General features: G+C 43.6%; 1 protein-coding gene across 1 annotated transcript; it reads left to right on the top strand.

Annotated features, from left to right (window-relative positions):
- The first annotated feature begins 645 nt into the window (after positions 1 to 645).
- Positions 646 to 14,175, top strand: epsti1 (epithelial stromal interaction 1). The gene is made up of 10 exons (XM_067517239.1): positions 646 to 921; positions 1,904 to 1,962; positions 2,057 to 2,140; positions 2,261 to 2,334; positions 2,488 to 2,571; positions 6,107 to 6,180; positions 7,343 to 7,427; positions 10,636 to 10,709; positions 11,070 to 11,257; positions 13,541 to 14,175. The coding sequence occupies exons 1-10, from the start codon at positions 758 to 760 to the stop codon at positions 13,672 to 13,674; spliced, it is 1,020 nt and encodes a 339-aa protein (XP_067373340.1). The 5' UTR covers positions 646 to 757; the 3' UTR covers positions 13,675 to 14,175.
- The last annotated feature ends 603 nt before the right edge of the window (positions 14,176 to 14,778 follow it).

Raw genomic sequence — 14,778 nt, 5'->3', positions numbered from 1 at the left:
GAGAGTGTGTGACCTACTGGAAATCATCGTAATTCATTTGGTAAAAACGTCTTTGGCTGGTAATACTTAAAGCCAAAGTGTGTGTGACTATGTTTGCTCAGTTCTGTGATGTTTGTGTTATATTGAATATCCTCAACTACATTACACAGTATAGCACATTTTAAATTGAAATCTGTTCAATTGCTTTAGATAAGGTACAGAATTAATACCTAACCCAAATCAATAAGGACTAAACAGGGCATTAGTTCATTAGTGGAACAACAACAGTATTGTCGGAGTCAGGTTGCAGTAAATGCAGGTTCAGCGAGGTCAGCAACACGTCCCTCTGCCTGGTTTCCCAGCTCTATCTGCAGGATCCTGAGGTCTTCCCAGACCAGATGAGATGACTCTACCCTTGGGTTGGCTTCGTTTTTAATGACATTTCATGCATTAATGTATCATTAATGTTACTGACTTCATAGCAGCTTATTGAGAGCTGCTCCGCTCCCATCAATGGCAGCAGAGGACTGGAACAAATGTTATATTCTTCTTATTTTTCTTTTCTTTTTTCAAACTTCTAAAATTAAAAATTGGCCCTTTAATAAATTTTCCAGCAGATGGTGCCGTTGCATTACACCCGTTCTGCTGTGCTGGGTACTAAAAAACTGGTTCTGTGAGGAGATGAGTCATGTGCTCAGTGTTTTATCTCTGAAAACACGAGGAGTGTACAGCCCTCACCTGCTTCAGTCAGACATCCTCCCTTTTCCGGGCCCGGGTGATGGATCACAATCAGAGAAATCCGAAGCAGCCGAACCCCAAGACGAACGCCCACCTCAGGGACGATCAGTCAGACCCTTTTGGACACAACGCGACACCTGTCAATCCAGAGAGACACGCAGCTGACAGTGGGAACCCTCAAGCCGCAGACAGACAGCCTCGGTAGTAAGTAAGAGGTTTGAAGTTCAATTTCTCTGAGCTGGGATTCAAACCCAGCAGAAGTTTGTGTTTATGGCAGAAGAAAAGCAAAAAGAAAAGTGTTTAATATCTAAAGTTGTGGCACTGTCATGTGTTTTCTTGGAGTTGTAATGGAGTTATTGAGGAATAATTATGTAAAAGCCGGAGTAAATTTACTTTCACTTTCGTTTCCTGTCTTCGGACAGAGAAACGCTGCTTTCACTGTCTGTCGTAAATCCCAGCTCCCTGAGCTCCAAATCTGAGCTGCTAGAGATAACTAACTTTAAAAGAAGGATTTGTGCATCGCCTTATTAATAAACTATAAATATCCTCTCCCTCCTCCTTTAGCCCACTTTGTTGTATTACCATATTTTATTTTAATACATCATGTGCAAAAATAACCAGCACCTGTTTAAGGAATTTACTTTCAGGTGTGTAGGTCTAGAAGGCAGCATCACGTTGAGCTTCTGGAGTAGGAATTTAACAACTCTCTATTGTGATAGCAGTTTATATGTCACATTTAATCAATAGATCATATTAAGTTTTTGTGAAGCGTAGTAAAAGTGTGAGGTACGTTTAAATGAAAATAGGATGGTAAATATTTAATGAAACCTGAAACTGAAAGACTTCCTGTGATATGTTTTGCCACAAAACAATCACCGCACTTTAGCACAGAATGGTTTTTAATAACTTCTGCTTCACATATTGTGCTTTGTTTCTTTGCATTAAAGCCACTTTCATTTCACTCATTTCATTTAATGTGATTCAGTGCAAACAAAACCCCCAAGCCGTCCGAGAACTTTGTTTTAAATCCTAAGATCCCTCCTGCTTTGTTATTAGGCTGGTTTTTCCTTCCTTAAATCAGTGCTGCTGACACATTTGAGTTAGTACACAAAAGTACTCATGTTTTACAGTGTCCACACCCTGTTTAATTACTAATAAGCTATTTGTGTCTCTGTCCTCGTCTCAGCTCAGATGGATTCACCATCATCCCACCGAATCAATCTCGGCGAAGCCAGATGCAAACGAGTAATCTTATGCCTGCAATTGTCCTCTCTGCATTTTCATATTTAAACCTGTTTGAATTTGTTTCGCCAAGTGATGAAGTGTTTTGTTTTGGCAGTGGCTCAAAAAGAAGAAAAGGATTTACAGAGATGGAAAGAGACACACAGAGTCACCTCTGTGCACATGAACCCAGAGATGCTGGGTAAACCAACACACTAAACATCGCACCACCTTTATGCAAAGGATCTTTAAAGCATTTGTTTGACACTTGTCAGACTTTAGTTCACTGATATGGTGCAAATCTGTCCTTTAATTCATCAAGGAGGCAACGCAACATTAGCTGAAGCCCGAGAGAAGCAGCTTGCAAGTTTGCGTTGCTGCAGTGTGCAGAAGAAGGTATGAACTCGTTCATTCATTCAAATAATGCACAGCTTTAAATATATTTGAATATATGTAAAGGAGTTAGAGATGTAGGAAGATACTTCCCTGCACTTCTCTGCATCAGCAAAATCACAGAGAAACTTTTCATGTTACCGTTTCTCTTTCCAGCTGAAGCAGGAAGATGAGAGGAGGAGGAAGAAACAAGAGGAGGACGAGGAGAATGAGCGAAAGAAAGCTGAACAGAGGGCGAAGGTGAGACCAAGAAGAATGTGCAGTTTGACCCATGAACAGTTGCAGTATTTTCAGATGTGCTCAGTTAGGCATTAAAAATGGGCTAAATAAGCTGTCAGACATCATAATATAAGAAAAACAAGTCTTTTTTAGAATATTAAACACCCTTTGGGGGGTTTTTTTTTTTTTTTTTACAGTGATAGATGACAAGTTCGGCCCCTAAGTCTTTCTAATCTGCTTCTATTTCAGTCAGCAGAGTTATTTCCTGTATATCCCAGAGAGCTTTCTGACAAACTCCAGAGTCCCATGTCAGGAATGTTCTGCACACAACCATGAAAAGAAAAGCAGTAGGGAAAGAAAGAGAGCTTTCCGGTAAAGAGTTGCACCACTTGCTCAGAATATAGCGCGTCTTGTGGTTGCATTGCATTATGGTCTGTGAGTTGAGTAGAAAATGTGTGTGTGTGTGTGTGTGTGTGTATCTGTTTGTTCTACTGATGGACCTTCCCATATTACCACCTGCAATGGGTGAATTTTGCTGCAAAAACTGACCAGTTCAAATGAAGTTTGCGCCTCGTTGGTTTTCCAATCAGTCAAGTTGCAGTTTAAATGCATGTCAGGCCAGACTCATGATCTTATCAGTTCATCCATGGGTCCAAGCAGACATTTGTGCCAAATATAATGAAATAGCATTGATGAGAACAGGATGGACATGAACTCTCAGCAACTTTGACCTTTGACCGTCAAAATCTAATCAGTTCACCCTTGAGTCCCATCAAAGTAGTGGGTGCAGACATGCAAATTACAAATAGATTTTTATTTAAGCCTTAAATTCTGTGAAAACAGTTTTGGTTTTCAGTTGAGTCAATAGAAACATTTCAAGTCCTTCAAGGGCAAAAAAAAAATCATTCCGATGCATAAGAACAATCCAAAAATATAAATGTAAGACTGAGCTAAATCACACAAAGATCTTTAAGGTTTAAGGGCTTATACAACTTTAATAAGGATCAGAAGCCAAGAATACAAGGCCTTAATCAGTCAAGAAAGCAAGTAAGTAAGTAAAGTAAGCATTTTATGTCTAATGTCTTCTGGAACACAGCCGACTTTTGTTCTATTTGTTTTACATCAACACTCAGTCCTGCTGGCAGCGCTATAAAGTCGTTGCTAATCTTTTCCTCTCGCTGCCGTTTTGAGGACTTGATCAGTAATATGCTGTGCTACAGCACCTTGAAGTTAAAATGCATTTGATCAAAGAGGAATTAAATGCTGTCAAATGAGATTAGTTTAGGCAAGTAGCACAGATGCCGCTGCGCTTTTTCAGCAAAGACAGTCTCCAGGTCTTTGTAGTTCTGATGTGTGTCACTGTGTTAAGTGTTTCAAATGCTCGACCATCTTGTATGCAGGGCTAATCTAGGCAGCTAACTAAGTTATAGACAGATAACATGAACATGTAAATCCTAAAATTCAGAATAAGTTTACATCCAGTAAGGAAAATTAGCAATAGAATAACCAACAGAATGAAAAAAGAAAACAAAGATACAACTCAGGTAATGACAGGAAAAGTTTAATATCTTCATCCATCTATTTTCATCTGCTTATCACAAGTCAGGGGTGGCAGCAGGTCCAGTAAAGAAACCCAAACTGTCCTCTCCCAGCAACATTCTCCTCCTGGGGGCTCCTGAAGCATTTCCCAGGCCAGACGAGATATTTAATCTCTACAGCATGTTCTGGGTCTGTCTCCGAATAGAAAATGAAACTAGTGAATAGAAACATAGTGGACAAATAGAAAATGTCCTCCTGGAGGCTGCTGGAAGGCATTCCTACCAGATGCCTGAAGCACAAGAAGGGGAAGCAGCAGTGGCTCTACCCTGAGCTCCCCCCGAATGTCCGAACAAAGGATGCTCCTTTCAGCCGCTTATATTCATGATCTCATGATTTCTTCAGTTAAAGAAAGATAAAAATGCTAAAAAAAAGTCATTTGAAAGAATTCAAATCAATTCAGTTAGCTTAGTTTCCTTCTGCAAACTGTCCCCCCCCCATCTGTGTTCTAACAGCGGGAACAGTCACCAAATACAGGTGTTGAGATGTGATAATCTGTCCAACCTATGAAGACATTGTGTGAGTGGACTCATGTGCAGCAACAAGTTGCCTTAATCAAGAACTTTAGAGAAAGCAGCAGCCAACGAAAAGCAAAACATAGAGTCTAGAAGAAATGACAAAATTGATTGGCTTAGATCTGGCTTAACACCTAATAAAGTGATCTGTGAGTGTGTAGCGAGGACGGCTGGGTCTGTCCTCTGCTTTTTGGCCCACTTTCACCTGCTGTCACAGTGCAAGGATAAGAGTGGCAACACGAGCAGGTTATCAGACACCTTCACTGTTCGACCAACACATGTGGAACTCGATTATCTGCCACTGTTTCTGAGTCAGGACCTTCTTTGGTTGGTGTTCAGTTTGTGGTTCTCTCCGTAAGAAACACTATAAGTTTTTACCTCCAGAGGTCAGTAGAGACAAGCTGGACAACTCTCAGCACCATCTTCCTCCACACATCCAGCATTACAGCTCTGACAGGTACCTGATTAATGACCTCATGGCTTTCCAGTCACCAAAGACACACATCTTCTACTACATGTCTAGTAGTGGTTTATGGACTGCTACAGTTCTGTGGGATGCTGATTAATGCATAGGACCAGAGGAATATACAGACTTTTCCCCGTTGTGCCGTGACCCCCTGCAAAAACCTTAGGAATTTAATGGTAATCCAGGGAATATCCTTAGTCTATGGATGTGATCTAACTAGAGACTGACCCACTCCAGTCTGGGAGAGTTCAGGGTGCAAGAGTTGGAGGTTAAATGTTCAAACCAACGCTTATCCCTGCTGCTGCTGCTGCAAGAATCTTTCCCTTTTTACAACTTTTAATGATCTGCAGAGCACTTTAAATTGCATTATGTGTACGAAAGGTGCTCACATATATGCTTATAAAATAACATTTTGATTGGTTGATTAACTGCGTTGTAGAGTTGCGACGTCCTGTTTTAGTGTAAATACACACAGTAACCGACTACATGCTCCAGGCTGCACACACACACATACAGCCGATAGTTGGAAAGATGATCAACCATGTCATTTCAAAATGGAAATTCAGAGACACTTGTTTGTCTTTAGCCGGTAAACAGGTTGAAAACAGAGGAAACTCGGTGACTAATAAATGTGTCATCTTACAAGAGATCACAGAAAAGCGAAACAACAAGTAAAGGGTGGTGACACGCCACATTTGTCTCTGGTAGCTTTACAGATAATTTCTTAATGACAACAATGTGCGGTGCATGCCTGAGCTGATGTGTCTCTTTTCAAACGCAAGTAGCATTGCAAGTATCCTCCGTTGATATCTGTCATTAGATTACATCAGAAAGCTGATTATCGCAGTCAATTTACCGTGATGTAATGTTGACAGCGTAACGGATACGTTAAGTCTTTCATTCATCCCACTGCACCCACTGACTATTGAGAAATGTCAATCATGCATGTGGGAAGAGAAGTGACTGTGATGCTTTGCAGAGTGAGCGTCTGGAGAAGAAGAGAGAGCAGGAGCAGCAGAGGAGGAGGGAGGAGCTCCAGCCCGATTACCTCAGGTTAGGCCCGGATCAGGTTCGCCGTCACCGTGTGACATTGTGTTGTTTTTGTGTGATATGTGTTGTGTTCTATCTTGCTGTGCAATGGATCTCAGTTGCAAAACACAGCATCAGGTGACACAAGCTGCATGGGTGTACAAAGGCGGCGTCTGGTGTCTGATCCTCTGCTGACCTATGATTATCAATGGAGTTTGGGTGAGCTGCATTTTCATTTGGCTGGAAAAAGAAACACGAAGCCCACCGGGGGAAGTGCGGAGACGGGCAAAGTGAGGTTCACCTCAGATTCCCCCCAGCGACTTATTCACTGTTGTAAGCAGCTGTGACGTATCTCTGACGTGGTAAAACATTACCTGGGAAGACCAAGCTGGAGGGTTGTGCACGGTCATGAATTAGGCTCGATGGCAGAATATCAGACAAAAAGTCTCCAGCCGTGTTGGCAGCTCTGGCTCTTGTTCTCTGGGGCAGGTCAGCCTCCTAATCCCGGGATCCTGCATTTCCCTTAATGCAACTTGATAATGTCTTTTGTTCGGTACCTCCTGTCTGCTAAATGCCGTTTCTACCTCCACGCCCTGTGCTTTCAAACGTGTATCATATACCTGGGACATGTCCCTCGACTACTTTTTTCACATTTGTCAACAATCCCAAAGTGCCACAGAGGACAATATACTGTAGTTTCACACTGACTTTTAAGTGTAAAATTGGTAAAGTGACCCTTTAAAATTTTCAGGCCCGTCTGCATGAGGTTCTTGTTCTGTTTAACAATGCATCAAACCGCCTCTAATCAATTACCCTGAGAGTCATTACTGGAATGTTGTGCATGGTCGGCTCTGGGGGAAGTTGCTTGTCAAGTAGCATCTCTGGCTTCCTCACAAGATCAACACAACAAAACAAACCAAAAACAAACCCCCCAAAAATCAGGAGAGGGCGGCCCAACGTGCGGACCTGAAGAAACAATGAAGACATTAAGGGGATCAGATGCTGGTGAAGGGGAAAAGCCGTGTCAGAGGAGGATAAACAAACTTAGTCGACCCCGCGGGACTGTCAGCATCCCAAGCTTGTGGAGCGTCTGTGGAGTAAACCGACACTTCCTCGTTGTTGTGTGTTTGTTGCTTTGGAAGTGTGTAACTCCAGAGGAGGATGTTAATATGTGTGTCCATCGCAGGAGAATGGAGAACTTTCTGCAGAGCCATGAGAGGAGAGCCCCAGGTCCGCTGGCATCCAGCAACGCCACACACACGTCATCCACGGTGAGCCAGCAACCACATGATGTACTTTCACACACACACACACACACACACACACACACCCAGCGATCAGTTGAGACTGGAGCTCTGTCCTAATTCACACCATTAGATTTGGCTTTTTAATGTGTTTTCTGAGCAAATATCCTTGGGTGTGGAGTATTAGGCCTAGTAGGCCGGGTCGGGGTAGGAGCTCGACCCCCCAACCCCCTTTGCAATCATGTCCTGGTCAAAGCCAGGCCACACAGCAGGACAGCCGTCTCCTGCGTAAGTAAAAGGAAGTGAAAACACACAGAGGATCCTCTCTTCTCTCAATGTTTGTCCGTCTCCTTTGTTTTCTCTGCCTCCTTTTTTGTTTCTTTCCCAGCCTCTTCTTCCTCTCTGGTTTTGCTGGGAGGGAAGGAGAGGAGGGCTAGCAGAGTTCAAGGGACTTCCCAGAGTTCAGACTGAGCAGAGGCAGAGACACAACACAACATGATGGAGAGGAGTCTGCAGCAGACGGAGCCAAGCCGAATAACCTGTGCTAGTAAAAGTACCTGGAGGAAACCCAGGCTCGCCAGTCAGAGAGGAGCAGCCGATTGCCCTCGCTGTAAATAACTTTCCTGCAGATATTTTTGGATGTAATTGCCTCCATAAATTCTTAAGTCAGTCGGTCTTGAATGTGAAGAGGTCATGGTTATTCAGAGCTGCAAAAACATTTATTAGACAGTGTTGACAGCTCCTGTCGGAAAGCACGACTAGCTGCTAACACCGCCTGCGCTCCTCCACCCAGCCTGTCGGTGATGCTCCACCACAGAAGAAGAGAGCAGGCAGGAAAGAGCCCAAGGTCACAGTGTTTTCCTCCTGACGAACGTATTGCTGCATGTACTGACACATCTGTTAACACGGGTGAGCGAGGGAGAGAGAGAGAGTGAGAGAGAGAGACCACGAGGGAAGTTGTGGTGTAGGGAGAACCAGAAAGCAGCTAGTTACAGTAATAATGTCTGGTTCATGGTGGGACACACACACACACACACACACACACACACACACACACACACATACACAGGCTTGGTGAGAGTTCACCCGGTGATACCAAGGCAACAGGCATCTCCTCTTCCTCTCATGTCATCCTGTCCTGCCTTGTTACCTTTCCTTCCCTGTCCTCTCGTCTCCTGACTCTCCCAGGCTGCAGCTCTGTCAGATAGACATCTCAGATTAGGAGATGAAAGCTTGTGGCTTCGGAGGAGCAAAAGTCAAACTTCTTGATGTGGTTCGGACCGCGACCCTGGGATCTGTTGTTCTTTCAGCCGCGGTTCTGATCTCTCATTCATATCCGCTATTGATGTGAGTGTGGGAGATTTTCTGCTGAGCTTTGATGGGAGCACAGAGCCTTACAGGTGGGCTGTGTTCCTTTTTCTCCTGCCAAAACTACCATGAGCCATCAGCTCTGCTGGGATTCTCCGGGGACGGCGGAGGGTAATAGAAACTGTTTGCCTGCTAATGTCAGAATGAGTTTAGTGGTTATTGCACGATAGGAAACAAACTCAGTGACTTTTTAATCAATCAGGGGGGCAACGATCTGGAAAACAGAAGTGAGTTGACTGAGTGAGTTTGGAAGCATTTGACTGAATCTGAAACACGCGAACACACACACAAACACACACACACACACACACACACAATGTCCTAACATAGCTTTGCATTTATCCTGCTGCTTGTGTTGGCAGTGAGATGAATTCCACTGGTAGCCGTGCGTGCCCAGTTCCTAACGGGAGCGGCATCATGTTTGACAGCTGAGGTGGTGCTGTGGGTCAAGAGCTGCTTTTCTTCACGCTTCCCTAATCGTTCCACACCGCTACTGGTTTCTTTTGCTTTTCTGCGAACAGGAACCCGTCCACTAATTACAGTGTTAGTGGTTCGATCGCATGTTGCCCCGATTTCTTCATAGGGATTAGTACATGTAGTTCAAGTGTAAAGGGATCACAACAAAAGTTACCACCTCTTCAGTGCCCTTTAGCCATGGCCTGCTGCTGGTCAGAGGTCAAAAGCCAACTAGCACTAAGCACCAATTAGAGGTGGGGCCCATTCATTCTGCAGATATTTGATCAGAAAATCCATCACCATCATGAGCGTCAAGACAATCAGTGTCATAGTTACACTCTGGCCATGTTGGTGAGCGATTTGCAGCCTGGTGAACAACAACAACAAAAGCATCAAAATCAGTCCAAATCGCAGGAGGCTGAGGTTAGTTCCAGCTCTGTCTGGTCGTCGTTGCTGTGTGATTAAGTCTGTTTTTACAGAACAAGCTGAGGTTTCCATTCCACACCACAACACAGAAACAGATTTGCTAAAACTGCGATTAAACTAAGTCGTCATCGATCCAAAGACATTAAAAGAGTTCACTCCTCTAAGAAAATGTAGGTGCCGTTATAGCTACCTGTAAACAAAGTCAGCATGTTCTTCAAATTTCAGTTTGCTACCAAGATATTTGTAACTGAAGTTAACTGTGGCTCCCGTAGAGGACTTACAATTTCAGTGTCATCTGCAAATTTTATGATGTGCTGGTGTTTGTACATTTACACAAACACAGCATGTAACCAACAAAGTCAAGTCCAGTTTTATCCATATAGTTCAGACATTTGGATTTACAATTTGTGTGTGTGAGAGAATTCAGCTGCAGATGCAACAAGGTAAATTTCAGGCTCATTTCAGGCAGAATGAGCCTGTATATTGATTTAATGTTTGAGTGCAAACAAAATTACAACAAAATTACATTTGTTTCGGAAGAAAATCTGGTTAAACATTTAATTCAAGCAACTTGTAAAAAGAAAGTCAGCAACCCAGAAACAGGGGAAAGTTGAACTCCCAGCTTTGGGTCAGTGTGTTTAGATAGAAGTCAGAGGGAAGAATGCGAGAAAAGTGGGTCAAATGGACAATATTACAGAGGAAGGAAGTGACATTGTGAGCTAAAAGGGAAAAGACAATGAACTGTATTATGTGCATCTGTAAATGATTTCCCTGAGCACTAAGCGAGTAGTTTAATTTTAACAAGAGCAAATGTTCCAATCGTGTCTGCAGTTCAAGACCAACCTGTTAAAGAGCGTGGAGACTGTATGGCCTTATCTACTATAGCTTCCATTTAAAGCTTTACTTTAGCTCTAATGGCCTCGTTATCTGGAGGCATTTGTCTGTGACTGAACTTTGGCTTGACTAATCTTCTGTGTTCATTCAGAGTGAGGCCTCGGAGGGGACACAGAGACAGATTCCTGTGAAAAGCACGGCAGAAGTACAGCTGGAACATCAGAGGTATGAACTTCGGATTCACTCGGATTCCTTACTCAGACTTAGCACCAAACCGAAGCATTCGGTGAAGCATTTTGCTGAATAAAATATAAAAGCCAAACAGGCAGAAGTGGACTGAGCCAGATGAATTGCTTCTTTTGTTCGTCCTCTTGGAATCAAATCAGAATAAACTGGCTGAGTCTGTGAATGTTAAGTGGCTAAGAGCAGTTCACTGACCTCACTATATTTTAGTGGGTACAGAAGTTTGAAAAACTGTCAAACACATCCCACTGAGGCCTATTTGGATCCTGCCCGCATGTAAAGTTGTAAAATGCAGTGTATTTTATGTGAACTGTGTGTTTTTGATTCATGATATTTTGACAGGGTGAACTCATCCTGGCTGGACAAACTCGAGGCCCAAGCCAGAGGCGGCGAAAGGGAAGGCGTTCGGGAGCAGGGGGCCTCGGCTGATTTTAGACACCTTCCGTCCACCCCGACTGGACACGACGCTCCCATGGCTCCACCGAAACCAGATGCAGAAGAGAGCTGCTCCAGCTGGATGGAGAGCGCTGGTGAGCTGAGAACTGACGTGTGAAGATTCCTCTGCCACTGTTTCTCACGCCTTTTTTTTTTTTTTTTTGTCTGGCTCAACACTGGTTAACCACAGCTAAATCAGACATGTGACACGAGTTGCCCACCTCATCCTTTATAAGAGCACTGTGACCGTCTGTTTAGTCTGCGTTAAATCAAAGGCTTTACATGCTTCAAAAATGTAGACAGTTATGTGTGGTACGTAGTGATAGTGTAGTTCCTGGCACTTAAATCCTGCCGCTACCTGTAATTTGTGGGAAATGTGTGTGCGTCTATACAGTAAGTGTGAGTAAGTGTTAGAGTGTTTTAGCTTCTTTCTGGGTGCAAACCTTCACTTACGATGTGTTGAGCAATTCGTAAGATGCGTTTGTGTGCAGACAGGATGCAGGGCGACACACAGAGGGTTATTGGGCTTAAGTTATCTTTTATTATGGCTGGATCCAGGCTAGACCGTGACCCGGCTTGCAGCCAAACAGACATGCCAAGACGAGCAGTAACGCCTTGTTTTAACTGGCCCGCGCCGAGCACGATACCCCACGGGCTGCTGTGCACCTGCTACTGCAACACAACTAAGCAAGCAGTCCATTATTTAGCTCCTCTGCACATGTAGCTCCACATGAAGCCAAGTTGTTCTTCTATGGAGTTTTAATACATTTCTCAGAACTTTAAGAGTCCACAGTTTTAATATGAAAGGGAAAAGGGCAGAAAATATGTAATATGTAATTTAAGGGTTAGAACACTGAGGACAACTTTGGCGTCTTGCCCAGGGACATGTAGCCAGGAGGACCAGGAGTTGAACCACTGACCCTGTGGTTCGTGGACCACCGCTCGACCAACTGAGCTACAGCACCTCCCGACCTGACTGGCTGCACGGAAGGTGCCTTTAAGGACAGTACAGCTTGTAGGTCATCAGTGGTTTGGAAACTAACCCACATACCAAAAGTGAAAACTGAATACTTATCCAACAAGTGAATATTCGGGTCCAGTCCTACATGAAGGAACCTGAAAAGATGTCGATAGTTAGCTGAATGAGAGACTAACAAAGACTCAAACAGAGTGGGTCCAGAAGAAACGGTCCTCCTGTAAATAATTAGCCCATACGTCATTTTGCTGTTGTGTCTGAGTTCAGGAGAAAGGTAGTGACATAGTTAAGGAGCGTGAGACTCTGCACTCGGTAGGAAGTCAGGCTGGGTGGACGGGTCACAGCACTGCAAACTTTCCCACAGGACGCTGACACTTCATTCCAGTTTCAAACATAGTGTCTATTCGTGACGTGTTTATTATTGTAACACCGTGTGTGCGAAGCTAAGGAAGTTCTCACTTTAAGCACCTTTGTACCTTTTTTGTGCCTCGGTTTAACCAAACTGTATTGATTCCACAATAATTAGCAGCTGTTTATGATTGTTTCCGTGCTCTAAGAATCCTGCTGCCATTAGGGCCCCACCTCAAGAGACCCTCACACGGTCATGTTGGAAGGTACACGCAGTATAAGTGACATTTAGGTTGGCATCGATCGATCGGGAGAGTGAACTCAGGTTTTGCATCCATGCTTGGTTTTGACAGCACAATTGAAGAAATTGGGATCATCATATCTTTGATCCCATGCCTCTGGTCCGCCGGTCATTGTTGTCCTCGTCACAGCCTCTCATTCTTGAACACCAGCCACAGCTTAAAGTTAAAATATCCACAAACTTTTTTCTCACATCATGTCCAGGCACCGGTGTTGTGGCCACAGTTCTGCATGTCAGAATTCAACAACAACCTTAATCCATGTTAGGCTGCCTCCGTCAGCTCCGATCTAAATTTTGCCAGAGTGCTGATCATGTCTTTCCGCTCTGGCCAAACCTCCTCGAGCCAGTATCCTGCTTAATTAGGTGGTGGCCTCCTTTTCTGTTCCTGCATTTTTTTGGACCCAGAACTGGACCCAGCTTATAGCAGGGTGAACCACGATAAGCCTGATCCTGGATGGACGCCATAGTGGTCACATGGGAGAGCTGACTTTACGTCCAAGAATCCCACATCATGCTTTTATTTTAGCACATTTCAACAAAATCGCTGAGGGAGAAGGAGTTGGGGGATTGCATCATGGCGTTTGGTGACTTAGATGTGCAAATGGTCACCAGAAACACTTGCGCCCCAAGAGAACTAAAGGTGTGATGTGAGACCTGCAGAAGTCTTGCGTTCTGTGTATGTCACGACAAAACAGCAACAGGAATCTCAGTATTAAATCAGTGAAGATTATTTGTTTCCTGTGTGTTTTCCAGACGCGGAGCCTGACTTTGACTGGGCCTTGATGAAACTCATGAACAGCTTCCCACAATACAGCAAAGTCTCCTTGGAGGACATTCTAGACCAATGTGATGGCGATTACGATCGGGCCTACATGCTCCTCAGTTGACTTTCTGTGATTTGAGGAGAGGACGGGAGTTTTCAGATGCTAAAGAATAATGTAGGGATGTTACCTACTGTAGCTTGGAGAACCACAATCGCATTAAATCTGCACCTATAGAGCAGCATGTGCTTCCTTTTTATTATGCTATTAATCACTAGTGTTTTTTAAGTCCCTTCATGCAATACTGAGTCATGGCATGTTTTTGCACTGGCATTGAGTTGAAGTGATGCTCATTTTCACCACTTTAGTGAAAAGGTCATCGCCATGACTCACAGTCTTCTGATCATATTCGGGCTTTTAATTGAATCAGCGTGTGCTGATGGAAGGAAACTACCCAGAATGGATGATGCTTTTTGTTCGTTTTATAACCAAAGTCAAATGTGATGTATCATTAGGATTATTCAGGAAAACTAAAGATGCATATTTAAATAGGATGTGATAAACACTTTCAGATCTGTCATAATAGACTTCAATAAACTCAGTCTTGCTGTCATAGCCACATTAAAAGCTTTCCTGTCATCAGTGTGTTATATCAGCCTGGGTGGGGTTTCCAGATGGGCGGTGGGCACGGAGCTGCCGGTGTAAATGTCATCCTCTTAACGTCGTCGAGCTGCACAGCAGAGATGGTTTTCACCTGGCCGAGGAAACAAAGAACAGAAGGGTGGTGCTCTGAACATGGGGGACTGGAAAACTCCCTGCATCTACTTTGACATGAAGTCATGCAAGGAGCATTTTCCTGCTGATGTCATCCAGCAAATATCTGGAGATCAACACCGAACCCTGTACTGTGATTAATAACCACAGAAAAGTGGTGGTGGTGCAGTACTTATACGACTTTACGGTCTTTACATCCAAGACATTTCCTGGACAGAACCGTGTAGTGTAGTACCGATGTCAAGGGAAACGGAGTGGAACTCAACAAATTTGATTATAAATTACTTGTCATCAGGAACCGTTTCTTTGTTTCTTTCTTTATTTTATAATGAATCATATGATATGCCGTCTGTGAATGATTTCACTTTTGAGTTCAGGTGTGTTAAACTCTAGGTTTCCTTCAACTAGAAGAAATAAATTATGTTGACTTCATTTTCTATTTTCCCAAAAAGTTAA

Source organism: Channa argus, chromosome 9 (assembly GCF_033026475.1).
Source record: "Channa argus isolate prfri chromosome 9, Channa argus male v1.0, whole genome shotgun sequence".
Lineage (NCBI taxonomy): Eukaryota > Metazoa > Chordata > Actinopteri > Anabantiformes > Channidae > Channa > Channa argus.
Note: the sequence above shows the minus strand (reverse complement) of the source record. Positions and strands in the feature narration are given on the sequence as shown.

Bases quoted from the DNA above. Each gene is read 5' to 3' on its own strand.
- epsti1 (XM_067517239.1), top strand. From the start codon at position 758: ATGGATCACAATCAGAGAAATCCGAAGCAGCCGAACCCCAAGACGAAC. The intron at 922-1,903 runs GTAAGTAAGAGG...TCCTCGTCTCAG, and splicing joins GCAGACAGACAGCCTCGGTA to CTCAGATGGATTCACCATCA. The intron at 11,258-13,540 runs GTGAGCTGAGAA...TGTGTTTTCCAG, and splicing joins CAGCTGGATGGAGAGCGCTG to ACGCGGAGCCTGACTTTGAC.